The 16,220-nt window shown below is 33.1% G+C and overlaps 2 protein-coding genes across 2 annotated transcripts; both read right to left on the minus strand.

The window, feature by feature from the left end:
- Window positions 1-2,435: 2,435 nt before the first annotated feature.
- On the minus strand, window positions 2,436-2,893 carry LOC124944121 (RING-H2 finger protein ATL5-like). Its single transcript, XM_047484594.1, has one exon. The coding sequence runs from the start codon at window positions 2,846-2,848 to the stop codon at window positions 2,513-2,515; it is 336 nt and encodes a 111-aa protein (XP_047340550.1). The 5' UTR covers window positions 2,849-2,893; the 3' UTR covers window positions 2,436-2,512.
- Window positions 2,894-9,994: 7,101 nt separating this feature from the next.
- On the minus strand, window positions 9,995-15,421 carry LOC124941653 (putative ABC transporter B family member 8). Its single transcript, XM_047481996.1, has 8 exons — window positions 15,143-15,421; window positions 15,007-15,061; window positions 14,228-14,406; window positions 13,620-14,077; window positions 12,698-13,238; window positions 12,425-12,604; window positions 10,544-12,222; window positions 9,995-10,466 (listed from the first exon to the last, which is right to left on the minus strand). The coding sequence occupies exons 1-8, from the start codon at window positions 15,356-15,358 to the stop codon at window positions 10,112-10,114; spliced, it is 3,663 nt and encodes a 1,220-aa protein (XP_047337952.1). The 5' UTR covers window positions 15,359-15,421; the 3' UTR covers window positions 9,995-10,111.
- Between the last annotated feature and the right edge of the window lie 799 nt (window positions 15,422-16,220).

The following is a 16,220-nucleotide window of genomic DNA, read 5'->3' on the forward strand; positions in this document are numbered from 1 at the left end:
CCGTTAACTTGGCGCAAAAGGAGATTTTGGAAGATCGATTTAAAGTGGAGGAAGTCAACGAGGCTATTAAAAGGGGTGTGGTAGAGATAAAGTTAAAAGTCCGATGATTTTACTTTAGCTTTCCTTAAAAGGCGTGACCTTTTTTAAAGAAAGATATTATGGATGATATCGACCACTTCTATCGTTTCTCATCATTTGATAGAAGTTAGAACTCTACGTTGATTTGTCTAATTCACAAGGCTTCATGAACTATTAATGTGAAAAATTTCAGGTCTATCAGATTGGTTTCTTTATTTTATAAGATCGTGTCAAAATATTTGGTTAATAGACTTCGTGGGGTGCTAAGAACGGTCATCTTTGAGAATCATATGACGTTCATTAAGGGACGTCAAATATTTGATGCAATATTAATTGTCAACGAGTGTATTGACTCGACTAATTCGGGAGGTGATATATATGCTTTTTTTTAAACTAGATATTGAAAAGGTTGATCACTTCAATTGAAATTTTATATTTAATGTCATTAGTAGAATGAGAATGGGTGAAAAATGGTTTGATTGGATGAGATTTTGCATCTCGGTGATCAAGTTCTATGTTATTGTGAATGAGAGTTCTTATGATTTTTTTAGATTTATCGGGGATCAGGCAAGGTGATCTGTTATCTCCTTTCCTATTCGTTATTGTCATGAAAACTCTCTCAAGAATGATAATTTTTGCGGAAAATGTAGGGCTTATCTGTGGTGTAGATTGTGGGGGAAAAGAAGACTTCGTTCTCCACATTTCATCTTCTTTTTGTCGATTATTCGTTTTGCACGATTCAAGCCATTTACATGAATTACAAGCATATTTGTGATAGCATTTAGTTATTTTGGTGCCTACTCTAACCTACAGGTTTATTTTGGTAAAAATATATTTTTTTTTCTCAAACTCTGTTTCATTAAGGAGAAGAACAAGGCTCGTCAATGTTCTGAGTTTCGATATTGTTGTTCTTTTGTTGTTATATCTTCGTATGTCATTGGGTGTTAAAGCTCGTTCTAAAGTCTCATGAGACTTGATCATCACTAACATGAAAGATAAATGATTAATTTGGAAAAAGAAAATGATATTAAAGGGGTTCTCATCAAAAGTGATTTGACATTTATGTCCACCTATATGATGTCTTTATTCGTTATTCCCAAGAGTGTAGCGGTAAAAATAGAGAGAATTATGTGGAAATTTCTTTAGAGATCGTCTAATTCCTCGTTCGATAATTTGGTGAGTTAGGATAAGGTCAAGCGATATAAGGATGAGGGGGTTTAAGTATTCGGGATCTTATTTCTTTTAATAAATCCTCCTCTCAAAATGGTGAAGTAGATTTGCATTTGAACCGGATAGTCTTTATGTATCATTGATCAGAAGTAAATAGTCATGTTTGGTTTAGATGATTTACCAAAAAAATTTAAGTGTCTTGTAGACTGTAGCATTTGGAGTGGAATATATAATCTTTATGGAAGAGTTATCGCGAGCAATCCAAATTTACTATGGGGTATGGGGTCTCAATTAACTTCTGAAAAGATGTTTGGTGCTGGGTTAAGTGTCTGAGCTCGTCTTCATTGTCATTTGTAGGACTGTCACTATTAATTATATGTTTGATCCTCATACTAGAGGTTTTGCTAGTCGCATTAGATGTAGAAGGAGGTTGAACACTATTGAGAGCTCTTCTTATGCTAGAGTTTTGATCATAGTGGAGTGTAAGGAGGTTAAACAAATCATATGTGATGTTATGTAGTGGCAAGACATGAATTATTTTCATGTGGAGCATTATTATAGGTTGTATGATGAGTTGTCTCCATACAATTAATGTTGAGAGTAGTTGTGAGAATTCAAGATTCCTTCCACAATCTTGTTTATAACTTGAGTGTTATTAATGTTGGGATTTGACGGATGATATTGTATAAAAAAATTGTATTATGATTAGTCGTTGTCAGATGTACCTTATGGAGATTGAATCAACATCTCACATTCTTCTGTATTGTCGTGGGGTGACAAGTATTTAAGTCTTCTTTAGAGCATGAATGAAATTCAATGATGTATGAGTCTCTTTGTAGTTGTTGGAGAGTCTGAATTGATACATCAAATATGACGTGTATAAATCGTTAAATTATTATTACTATTATCTTTTGATAGACTATTTAATTTGAAAAAAATTGTCGTACTTTCAGTGACTGTATTCGACTGATACGTATAATTCATAATATCATTATGATATGATCTGAAATTCGTTTTTAAAAGTCAATGAAATCGGTTAGAGATCTCATCTCCCTTCTTGATAATCTTCGTGCACATTAAATTTTTTTGTTATGCTTTTGTTTACAATCTTTATTCACCTTTTATTTTCAGATCATATTGAAAGTGACATCAGTCAATTATGAAACAAAATTATAAATATATTTCAATCCAATCCAATTCTCCCATCTACCTTTATTAATTAAGTTAGGAGAAATTAATACAATATTAAATATTAAAATTCAAACTAACTTTCCCGGTGACCGGTAATCTGAGATCTACAAAGAGGGCAAGATTGACGTGTATTTAGCCACTTAGTAATACAGTGAGCATGATACACGTGGCCACATCGTGTCCGTTTACCGATCAATCCAACGTCAGTCTGAAACCCTTCCATACACACCGCACATTCACCGACGGGATTCAAAACCGTCGCCATTTCCGCCACTAATAGATCTCTCTCCTCCACCACCCTGGAATCGCGATAAACGCAATCGCCATCGCCACCGTCGTCGCCGGAGTTCATCTCCGGCATTGTAAGTGCCATATCAAGATCAAAACAATCATCAAAAGAGAACGCCATAGATCTTGTTTTGTGTGTGTTTGTGTGTGAGAGAGAAAGAGAGAGATGGAGTTTATGATGGAAATGAAAGAGATGAAGTATGGATAATATATATAGGCCCATGAATTTGAATAATTGGTCTCATAATTGAACTTTTTTTAGAAAATGAATAAATAATCAACTTTATTATATCTGAGAACGTGACAATTTTGAAAAGTAGATATTATTCTAACTATTAAAGTCAATATATAACATATTCAACTAAAGTGTTCTTTTTTACATTTTAGATAGCTCAACTAACATTAGCTTGTTGTTCTTATTCGCTATTCTTAGTTTAGCGGTAAAAAAACGTAGATGAGTTCCCGTGTTCGAGTATGTCTAACGTAAAATTATGATCGTCTAATTAATTAGTTAAGTATGTTTATGGGTTATGGGTTTAACTAGTAGAGATTAATCACATCGCACTATAAAGAAGAAGCAAAATTTAATGTTCTAAAAAAACTTAGTTCTAAGTAGTTAGAGACATAAATCATGCTTAAATATAAAAATAAAATGTTCAATCACTATTAATAACGTTTTAAATTTAAACTATCCATCATTATAGTGAAATCAATTTTTTAAAATAAAATAACCTAGAAGTAATTCTTAAGATACTAAATGTTATGGGTGTATTTCACTTTCAATATCTTAAATAAAAGTGATAGTTAAATTAACATTTTTTACGAAACAAAATAGATAACAAAATAATATATTTTTATTAAATTAAATTAAAAACATGTTAATTGGAAAAACATATTTAATGGAAGACTTAATTGACTACAAAAATCAATTTTGCTACTATGATAATGAATATGATTTCAATTAGTTAATTTTTGAAAATGCAACATTTTATATTAAATCAAGATCCAAATTAACAAAAAAAAAAATTAACAAACATAATCAATATTTTAATTAATATTTATTCCCTATTTTTAATCTTCAAGTTTTTTTTTAATTAGAAAGGCCAAATGTCTATTTGACAAGATTCTTAGTATTTAAACAATCTTAATTAATTATTAATTTCATATAATTCAAATTATTTTTTTTCAAAATAGTACTCACTTCAATTTTAAAACGTTTTAAGTAGAAATTGAATCGATAACTTTTAGTTTTAGACATTCTTACCACTTGATCATACTAATAATTAGGTTAAATGAACTTAACCTATTAAAAAATATATATTATCTTTTATATTTAATATATTTTATTTAATATATTTTATTTAAAAACAAGTGATCTTAATTAAAAAAAAGTAAAATATTATAAACAAACATTACTCTCAAAACAAACTTAATAGTTAAATTCATTTAAAATAGAGGTTCAACCTTTCATAGACTAATTAAAACTGTTTTATTTCAACTTTTCAAATATAAAGGCTCAATTATTGTTCCTATATAATTTATTGTATTAAATATAATTCAAAATCGATTATTATGAAATTAATAATTTAATTAGAATTAATAGTCATCTAATTTGTTTTCCTTACGATTAGGAAGGGAGTGAGAAAGAAGCATTCATCATTTTTTTTCGAAAAGAAAAAGAATCATTAATTACAAATGGTTATTGTTATGATGAAATTAGTTAATTAATTAAATAATTAAGTTAGTGACCCTTTTGGTTAAAGGGAAACAAATCATTGACCTAATACAATTACAATATATTTATTTATTAATTAGTTAATTAATAAATAAATACAATATTAGGTTTTATTTGTATCACATGCCGACGGGATCTTGGTAGGAAATTTCCTAATATCGATTAATTTTATTTTTTTTTCTTACTTAAGTGATCATTTTTTGAATGAAAAAGACTAAGGACTAGTTTGATTTAATGTTTTTGTTCCACCTTATTATCTATTGACCTTAATATATGTTTGATAATATTTTAAATTATTAATCTTAAATATGATTGATAAAGTGAACGGATCTATATTATGGTCAGATGAGTTTTTGTCTAAAAGAAAACAAACTATAATCATTGATTTTTTATTAATTTACTTTTTTTTATTTAATTCTAAAAAAATGCATAAAATATATATTTATTCATTTATTTTATTCATAATTTTTTCTTTATTTTCTTCAAGTCTACCCAACTCTAATTTTTAAATCTTTTTTCTTACCCAATTCAATTTTTTTTATTTACTCTAAAATTATTCACGTAATAATAATAGCTAAAAATACAACTATTATCTAGATTGAATGATTTGAATAGGATAAAAATTAGGTGGGGAGATATAATTTGAGATATTTTTAAATAATTTAATTTAATGTAAACCACTTGCATATCTATTTTTGTCTTTGTGTATAGTCAACGAATGCACATGCTCTTTTGAGATGTTTATGACTATACCAGCTCATTGTTTTGAGTTATTTCTTTATTTCACTTTTTTTTTTTTTAAATACTTAAAATAATTGTTTTTAATTCAGATTTACAAATATAAATAATCTTTTGGTTGTCAAAAGTAATAAAAAAAAGAAGAAGAAGGTGTTTCTACGACTACATGCATGTACCTTTATAAGAGAATTTTTAATACTATTTTTTTAAATTAAAATATACAATTAATGAGACTTGTGTGAATAGATACTACTATGCATGGTTTACTGGATTTTGTATTGGACTATTTAAATATATATATTAAATAAATTATTTTTTTATTAATACATTTAATCATGTAGATTGTAAGCTATGAGGTCATGGTTGATCATTATACATTTGTTTTATTTTAAATCTATTATGAAACTTGGATTTTTGGATTAAAAAAATATGGATTTAGAAAATAAAACATAATTATTCATGTTATATATTTTTAATTATCAAATTATTTAATTTATCAATTAAATATTAAAATTATTTTATTTTTATAAAATATAAACTTTTAAATACAAAAATACACTATAGTATGATATTTAAATTATCAGAATATTAATTATTTGTTAGTTTGCCTATCAATTCAGATTTAAGACAGTTTAATTTCTCATTTCACGTGTCAATTTTATTTTTTTTATTTATATTTTAATGTAGAAAGTTAGTATAAACTTATATTAATAATTTGATTAGATAGAAAACTTATTAATTTAAATACATATTTTTAATTATTTACATTTGAAAAAAAAAGAAATAGTATAGAGAGTTAAAAGTAACTTAGGTGAACAATTTAGAACTCGTTCAATTTTAAGTTATTTAAAATGAATTTTGTTAAAGGTAAATTTAAAAAAATTAAAATAGGTTTAGATTTAGTAGGTTGAAAGATACAAACAAAGTATAAATATGACGTTCTTCACGAATTGATTTTTCTTTTTATTCTAAATCAAATTTTATTGGGACGATTAAATATAATCAAGTTTCTACGTCCTACCACCCAATATTTAACGGATTGATATTTGATATATCCGAAATATTTGATTGATTTGATAATTGTTTGGATATTCTACATCTAAAATCCCTTCATTTTAATTTCTAATTCCATTGGCCTGATTAAATTAAATTAAATTAAATTAAGATGATCTTATTTAGAAAGTATAAAAAGTGAATTTTTTTTTTATTTTTTTTTAAATAAATTAATTTACATTAATCAAATTAAAGAGTTATATATAAAAAATATAAAAAATCAAAACAACTAAATAAAAATCTAGGTATTAAATAATATAACATATTTGTAATTATTAAAATTATAATAAAAAAATTATAATAAAAATTTAGGTATTAAATAATATAACATATTTGTAATTATTAAAATAAAAATAAAAAAGATCGAACAATATTATAATTTCTTTAAGTTGACTCCAAATATTGATATTCATGATGAATTAAAATAAACTTAACAAACAAATCAAACGTTATCGAAAGAATTTTTTATCAAATATTATAAGCTGGAGTTTTCTTGACAATGATAATCATGTAATCTATTTATATGGTAAAAAAATTGAAAATCTATATAAATAATGAGAGGATATGACCTCCAACTAAAAGGGAAATTTAACGAAATAACACTCATAATAAGGTTATTTTAAAATTGAGCATAAGCCAAATAATTTTTTCAAATTTAACTTTTTCCCTATTAAAAAAGACTTTATTGTCCTCATATTAAAAAAATAATAATCAGTTTTCCCCAGTCCCTTTCTCTCCCCTTTCTCCCATTCAGTTTCCCTCCCTCTCCTCTTTTCATATTTCCAAACCTACGACCCACCCCCTCCCCTCTCCCGACGACCGATCTAAGCCCACGACCCACCTCTCCCCGACGACGATCCAAGCCACGAAACCCCACCTCTCCCCCGACCTCCGACGACTGTCCGAGCCCCCGACGACTGTCCGCCTCCTCCCCCTCCCCGACAACGACGATCCAAGCAAAACGAACGACTATCCAACATTTAGGTTAGTTTTTCCCGTTTTTTTTCGTTTACCTTCCACGCATGCTGAAATGGAAGAATGGTTTAGGATTTTAATGTTTAGATTTATGTTTAGGTTTATTTGCTGACTGAATCGTTTTAGGTTTAAAATGCATTTGTCGAAGGCTGTTGCAGGTAGTCGAAAGCTATTGCAGGCGAATATGCATCTGTGGCAGGCGACTGTGCATCTGTCGCAGGCGACTGTGCACATTCGTCTGCGACAGATGCACATTCCTCCACGACATATGCACATTCGTCTGCGACAGCTGCACATTCGCCTGCGACAAATGCATATTCGTCTGCGACGATTGCGATATGTATCTCTCAATCTCTATTTTGTGTTTTTCTTACTGGTCTATGCATGTGCTATTTTAATGTCTATAATCCATGAATGAGCATCACTTCACTAGCTTGTACGTATGAATGTTTTTGGGGCACACAGAATGGGCGTTAAGAATGGAATGAGCCCGAATGAAATGGGTAATAATAACAATGTGTGTGGAGAGGTGAATGCACAAAGAGATGATCAGAGAGAACCTTCAGAGGATTTTCTGAACGACGAGGAGACTGATAATGGGCAAAACGATTGACGTGATGAGGGGTGAGTTTGATTTAAATGCTAGGTAAAAGATGAACAATTCTAAATTTGAATCCAAAGATTGAGATTTTGATTGATTGATATGTTTGTGAATTAGAAGGGTTTTATTTTCATCACTAAGTGGTGGTGTTTGTTGTTGCAGTTTTTTTTGTCATAACCATTTCTATTGATATCAGATTACTAGAAATGATGTTTGATTGTTGATATATGTGTTGAGAAATTAAGTTTCATTTAAACCAATCAGACATGTCATGATATTGATAATTAATAATTTATTGTCCAATCTAATAATCATTAATCAAAATATTTATATTATTGATGTTTTGTACATAAAATGAGTGTTATTTGAAAACAATCAATTGGAGATGAGTACTAAGATTTAATCATTCTCATCCTTATTTAAATTATCACCATTCATTTATTGTAAGACACTTAATTTGAATGTTCTAAACAATTGTAAAAATGTCTTTGTTTTTCTGACAAAGTCTTCGCCATCAAATGAACATCGCTCTTTTCATCGTTATATTGCATTGCATTGTCGAACACTAGCCTCATATCAGCAAAAATGTCACGGACATTCTTATAACCAGTTCCATCCTTGGCTTCATTTGATTCTTTATAGTACTGAAGTACATAGGTCTGTCAATAACCTATACACACTTTCCAACATTAAAATCAATAGAAATGTAAACCAGAAAAGAAAAAATACCTTAACTCATAGTAGTCATCCAACCCAAGACCTTCAATATCAAAATACTGCATAAAGGGCCATGCCCATTTGTGCTGAGTATCTGATAAGTAAATCACAATGTCAGAAAACAAACTAACATTGTTTGTACAAAACAACCAAGTAACCAAAAGGTCGCAGGCGAAAAATGCATTTGTCATAGACGAATGTGCATCTGTCGCAGACGAATGTGCATCTTTCGCAGACGAATGTGCATCTGTCGCAGACGAATGTGCATCTGTCGCCGACGACAGATGCACAGTCGCCTGCGACAGATGTATATTCGCCTGCGACAGCATTCGACAACCTGCAACAGCCTTCGACAAATGCATTTTAAACCCAAAACGATTCAGTCAGCCAATAAACTTAAACCTAAACCTAAACAATAAACTCTAAAACCCTAAATCATTCTTCCATTTCAGCATGCGTGGAAACAAAAACGGGAAAAACTAACCTTTAATGTTGGATAGTCGTTCATTATGCTTGGATCGTCGTCGTCGGGAGGGGGAAGAGGCGGACAGTCGTCGGGGCTCGGACAGTCGTCGGGGGTCGAGGGAGAGGTGGGTTTCGTGGCTTGGATCGTCGTCGAGGAGAGGTGGGTCGTGGGCTTGGATCGGTCGTTGGGGGAGGGGAGGGGGTGGGTTTGGAAATATGAAAATAAGAGAGAGGGAAAACTGGAGAGGAGAAAGGGACCGGGGAATTTTTTTTTTAATATGAGGGTAATAATGTCTTTTTCCATAGGCAAAAGGTTAAATTTGAAAAAATTATTTGACTATGCTAAATTTGGAAATAATTCGTCAAATTTCCCAACTAAAAAGACTAGTTTTAGTGACTATTTATTAGAAAAATAAAAATCAGTTTAGATTTGATAACTTTATCTAATTTGTTGTCAAGAATGAGACAAGCACGACTCGAGAAATGATCCCAAAGACAATTAGAAGGTATGAGCAGAAACGACCCACTAACCGTTGAAAATATTATTCTGATTATAAATCTAGGATAAAAAATTCGATCCGAATAAACAAAACATCAAATCGATCAAAAACACAACACTAATTCAAATTTGAGTGGTGCCCAATGCTAAAAAGTAAGAGGAATCGACAAGATGAAGAAAAAAATTCATCTTCTTGAATAATTATTTTTAAGGAGAAACAAGGGACGACAAAAGGGTAAATCGAATGGCGAATGCGTTTAGTATCCCGTCTCATTTTATTTCAGTGGATTTTTTTTTACTACCACCTTTGCTCTTTTCGGTTTTAAAATCTTCGCGACACAGAAACGAGGTGAAATTGGGACGAGGGATACAAATATCATCTTTCTCAATCCCGATCTCGATCAACTATCGATCAAACCGTGAAAATTTGTCCTAACAAGACAATTCTGATCAAAAACCACATAACCGATTATAATTCTGTACCTATGGAAAAACTTAACTTTTTTATTTTAGCATTGATAACAAACTAGGGAACACATACATAGATATATTATACATAATGGACAAGAGAAGATCAAAAAAGAAAAATGATTCTTATTTCTTATTTACTTTGGATGCTGGCGAGATTATAGAATGCACCACGGCGGTTCTTGAGCTGCGCGAATGTCCCCCTTTCCAAAACCTTCCCATCGGCAATGACAGCAATTGAATCCAGATTCTTGATGGTGTTAATCCGATGCGCAACCACAACGGTAGTCCTTCCGATCATAATCCGATCCATGGCTTCCTGCACTACCTGCTCCGATTGAACATCCAACGCACTCGTCGCCTCATCTAGAAGCAGTATGCTAGGGTTTCGCATAATCGCCCTCGCTATCGCAATCCTTTGCTTTTGACCTCCAGATAACTGTACGCCTCTTTCTCCACACTCTGTCTCATATCCTTCTTTTAATGCCCTAGATTTCAAATTATTAGCTTTAGTTTCAAAATCAGATCTATATGTATCTATGTATATGTATGTGTATATACTCACGAGATGAACTCATGTGCATTGGCTGCCTTAGCTGCATCCACAATTTCATTTTCATTAGCTGCGTCGAGTTTCCCAAACATAATGTTGTCTTTAATGGAACCTGAGTAAATCACTGGTTCTTGACTCACCAATGCTAAATGTTTTCTGTACCAATCTAGGTTAAGTGCCCTAATATCAACTCCATCAACCTTCACCGTTCCATTCTCGACATCGTAGAATCTCTGTATAAGTGCAATCACTGTTGATTTCCCGCATCCACTCTTCCCAACAAGACCGATACTTGTAGCTGCTTTTACCTCCAAGCTAAGTTGATTCAGCACCAGAGCTTTAGGTCTGCTAGGGTAAGCAAACTCCACTCTTTTCATCTCAATTGTTCCGATCATTTTCTCTGGTTTTGTCGTTCCAATTTGAATTAACGATTGTCTATCCAGAATTGCAAACACGGACGCGATTGCAGTTGAACCCTTAGCTAAATCAGAAGTCATGCTTCCAGCTTCAGCTATGACTCTCCCTGTACTAACCAATATGAAGAATGTTTTAAACACAGCTCCGGACGATATCTCCCCTGCATCAACCAGTCTTGCACCGTACCAGAAATCCAACGCCCAGCATGCAAAAGTCAGGCATTGAGCCGACCCTATCCCAATTCCAGCCATCCACGACTTCTTCCTACCTTCTTTCCTCGGCTCGTTCTGTGCCTCGTCGAATAAACTCAAAACCTTCCTCACACTCCCGAACGATGTCACTACTCTATGATTGTAAACCGCATCCGCTGCAATCTGAGTGCTGCGGTTTTGCGCCTTGACGAAATTTGAAGAGATATTCGACAACAGTACTTTCCGTGTGTAGAAACAGATGATGATGAGAGGCTGAACTGATATCATGACGAGCGCTAGCTTCCACGCGATTATCAATCCCATGATCATGGCGGTGATCACAGCCGAAGCTGTTTGGAGAAGCAGCGACGCTCTGTCTACAAGGAGGGACTTAACCATGGACGCCTCGTCGCTCAAACGGGCAGATAATGCCCCGCTCGAATTCTCCTCCTTATCGAACCAGGCGGTTTCGAACGTCAATATGTTCTTGAGCATCTTGAGTCGGATCCTCTTTGTTAAACGTTCGCCCACGTACGCGAAATTGAAGTGCTGTAGGAGATTGACTACGAATGATATTAGGGCTAGGGAAGTGAAGATGAAGCAGTATGTTCTGATTCGTTTCCTCATTTCGTCGTGACTGGGTGAGAAGAAAGCTGCGATCATTCCTCCGATGGCGAGCGCGTATATGGGTTGAACCGCACCAAAAGCGACGGCTGAAATGCTGCCTACGAGTCCTTCTTTCCATTCGGGAGAATTCATTCGGAGGAGTCTTGAGAAATACGGAGGAGGGTTTAGAACCGATTGGGGGTCATTTTCAGTGGATGACAATTCAGGGGGTAAGATGAGGGCTGGACTCGACCTCCCTGTGCTTAATCTCGAGAAGGAGGATGTTCGTGCTTGATTATCGGTATGTTGATCTTGATCATCTGTACTGAATTGTCTTTGCATTTTGGCCATTTTTGCATAATGTCCATTTTGTATGGTGATGAGTTCATTGTGTGAGCCTATCTCAATTATGCATCCACCACTCATAACTGCTATTTTATCTGCATTCCTCACTGTTGAGAGTTTATGTGCAACTACCTGATCAAATCATCAATAAACTTTAGTAACGATCCATTTGAAAACACTTTCTCGAGCTGGAACTGAGTTTTGACGAGGAAACATTGATTATTTTCTCGGAAACACTTTTTCTTGTCAAGTATTTTTAGCGGACGTTGATTTAGATGAGGTAATGTTATGTATTTTGATAACAAGGCATAATGAAAATGAGTTGGAACTATACCACTGTAGTTCTTCCCATGCATGCTTGATCAAGGGCATTTTGGACAAGTTTCTCCGACTCCGAGTCAAGAGCGCTAGTCGCTTCATCTAGAAGAAGGATTGTCGGGTTCTTGATAATTGCCCTAGCAATGGCGATTCTTTGCTTTTGTCCACCCGATAACAATGCTCCCCTTTCACCAACCTATGACATATATATGAATATAAAGTTTTAACAATTTTTAATGTTTAGACCATGATCTTTACGATTTTGAAAATGACTAAAATACCCTCTTACCTTAGTTTCATACCCTTCTGGAAGATCTCTTATGAAGTTATGAGCATTTGCAGTCATGGCAGCACTAGTAATCTCATCCATACTTGCATCAAGTTTACCAAACAATATATTTTCCTTTATGGACGTCCCAAATAAGGCATGTTCTTGGCTCACCAATCCCATTTTGCCCCTCAGCCACTTCAACTGGAGTGTTCTAATATCAACACCATCGACTCGAACCACCCCTCCGTCTGCATCATAGAACCTTTGGAGCAAAGCAATGGCGGTTGACTTGCCGCTCCCGCTTGCACCGACGAGGGCGACTGTCTCTCCCGCCTCTATTCGGAGATTGAAATCTTTGAGGACAATCGTGTCTGGGCGAGACGGGTATGTGAAATGTATGTGTTCGAAATCTAGTGACCCTCGGATATTATCCAATACATGTCCTTCTGTGCTCTCACCGTCGATTTGAGGGATTCGATCAATCCTGTCGAATATGTGTGAGGCTGCAACCGATGCTTCGGTTATGTACTTCACTTCCGGTAGTGCCACTCCAAGTGCTCTTCAATTTCATAAAAATATCCAAAAAGTATAAAAAATAAGTTATTATAAAAATAATTTTATTAGGCTATGTGAACATCTTTAAGAGCAAATTACAACATAAAAAATGGTTCAAAATTAAAAACATCATGTGGCAAAAAGTCTTGAGAGGCAAATTTTATGTTTAATTCTTATTTAAACTATAGATTACGATAATAGGGTCGTGTTAGTCTTCCTAAATAAATAAATCTCGATAAAAAAGTATTTAAGTAATAAAACTCTAAATCTATTTTGGATATTGCACAAATATGCTTAAGACCTAAGTCTTCTTATATAACTAATACAAACAATAAATTTTGAAAACAAAATAGTTCATTTAGAGAAGGAGAGATCGAAAACATACAATCCACCCATTATGAAGGCAATACTAGCAGTATAAATCCTCCCTCCGGTTTCTCCTTTGTACATGACCAAACGACTTCCATACCAAGCAAGAAAAGCCCATATCGCGAAACAAAGACCCGTGCTCCCAACCGCTAAGCCCTTCGCCAAACCTTTCTTGACCCCAAGCTTCACAGTACTATCCAATATAGTCGCGTATTTGTCAACAATATTCTTTTCGGCTGTGAACGAATAAACAGTCTTGATAGAACTCAGGGTTTGTTCTACGATTGCATTCGCCTTCCCGTATTCCTTGAAGGATTTGTTGGAAAGATAGAGAAGATACTTTCCATATACCATTCCGGGAATTATTAGCAATAGAATCGACGGAAATGCAGCTAAAGATAGTCGCCATGAAAAATACGTCGCAAATGCAAGGCCGGAGATGAATTGTGAGAAGTTCATCAAAAATTTTGGGACCTATATATAATAATGAGAGTGTAGAATAATCGGTTTAATTTTTTGAAAGAAATTTGATAGATTCCAATTAGAGTAGATATAAACTAGGGTTCTATTTGAACACGAGCCAATCATTTGAAACAAGATATTAATTGTATTTTATGCACATACCTTATCGCTGAGAACTTCTTGTATGAGGGAAGTGTCTTTCGAGATACTATTAATGATCTCAGACGTAGTTGCTTCTTGCGAGTCGAAGAAGGCAACCTCTTGCCTTAGAATAGCCTCTAGGTACTTGTAACGGATTCGTAGAACTTGTCTTTCACTCGTTTTACTCCAACAATATCCTTCTATAGAAGATTTAATTGAAACTCATATATAGTTAGCATGGATAGTTAAAATAGAAATTCAAATATAAGGGTTTAACTATTCGCTAATTAATTAACCGAGATATCCGATCGAACAAGTAGATAGCATCGGGAGGAAAAACTTTTGATAAAGAGAACTTTGATTTTGAATATTGTGTATCAAAGATGCGAAAGAGATCCTTCGTCAAATAAAGATTATTGGCGATATAATACAAAGCTCTTGATTTAGGGCAATAAATTTTCTTTTGAATTTTCCCACTTTATAATGTTTCAAAATTTTGTTGTAATCTTTTGATTAATTCATGTCAACTAAGACATAACTTGTAATATTATTATGGTTTTTTCTTTATTTTTCCCACAACCAATGTTACTTTCTCATTGATAATGGATCAACTAAAATATTATCATTTTCCTCCTAAAAGACTGTTAGTTATCAAATTGAGCTCAAAGAAGATAAACTTAATTACCCATGAAAGGAAAAGAGAGATAATTTTTACCCATTGATTTGTAAAAAAAGTAACAAAAAATTTTACTCATAAAAGAAGACCAAGAAAATGAGGATAAAAGGCACAACTTAATTACCCATAAAAGCCACCACCAAAACTGCTAATCCCAAGTAGACAAATCGCAAACTACACTGTAAACAACAATTAAGGAATTAATGAGATTCATGAGAGGAAATAAGCAAGAAAAAAAGAAGTCATTAATAATTAATTACCTTTTCAACTTCTTTCATGAGATTTCCATTATCTTTCTGGATATTGCCATAACCTAAAGTGTTGAAAAGCTGGCTCACAAACAAAAGTAAACAATTTGTTGACATTCCATCTCCAATAGCTCCAAATGTTCCAAGAATCATCAACAAAATATCAAGCCAATCAGCACATCTGAAAATCACACCTATAGATGATCCCATCCCCATTTCATCTTTCATGGTTTCCTAGCTAGAGAAGAAGGAGAGAGAGAGAGAGATTAAGTGCAAATGGAAACCCTAATTAATGTGCACTGACTATCAAGTCACCTAGCAGATGACATTAAATAATGGTACAAAAAGATGACATTTAATAATGTCTTATAATATTAATTATATATTTAGAAAGAAAAAAAGAAGACTAGCTAGAGTAGTATTAATATTAGATGGATGTCACTGCATGCAAGAAACATCAAAGAAACATCATAATCAATTCTAGTGGCCGGTGTCATTGTCAAACAAAGGTGACTCTATGTGGTTTCTGTCTTCTTGTTGCTCCCTTTCTTGGTGTGTGATCTCTCTTCTGGTCTTTTGTATGTGCTGATCTGTTTTGAGACACTTTTTGCTTCAATTATTTATAAATAGAAAGAGGTACATGGGACACCTCAATTATGTTTGTCTTTCTTGGGTACCCCTCCATTTGTTTATAGATTCCCTTCCTTAGAAAATCTTATTTTCTTTTTCTAAACCGAGCTATATAAACACTGAAAAATATTTTCAAAGAATCAATGTAACCCTGTATTATATTGAGGTGTAACTAATGATCCAAGAGAGCCTTTGTATTGAATGGGAGAAAGTGTGTAGGGATTGGAAGGAAATATCGTCTCGATGCAAAGTATCATTTTAGCCTTTCATATATGTGATAGAACCAATGACAATGGAAGTGTTAGGAGAACTAAATCAAACATTTTTTTTTTCAGGACAATAAAAGATAAAGAGATTTGAAGATTTCATGTGGAATTGAGAATAATCCGATCAAAGTTTGATAAAAAGATTTGAAGAACTCTGTTGGTGTGAAGTATGAGGGTAGTATATTGAAAGAAAT

Source organism: Impatiens glandulifera, chromosome 6 (assembly GCF_907164915.1).
Source record: "Impatiens glandulifera chromosome 6, dImpGla2.1, whole genome shotgun sequence".
NCBI lineage: Eukaryota > Viridiplantae > Streptophyta > Magnoliopsida > Ericales > Balsaminaceae > Impatiens > Impatiens glandulifera.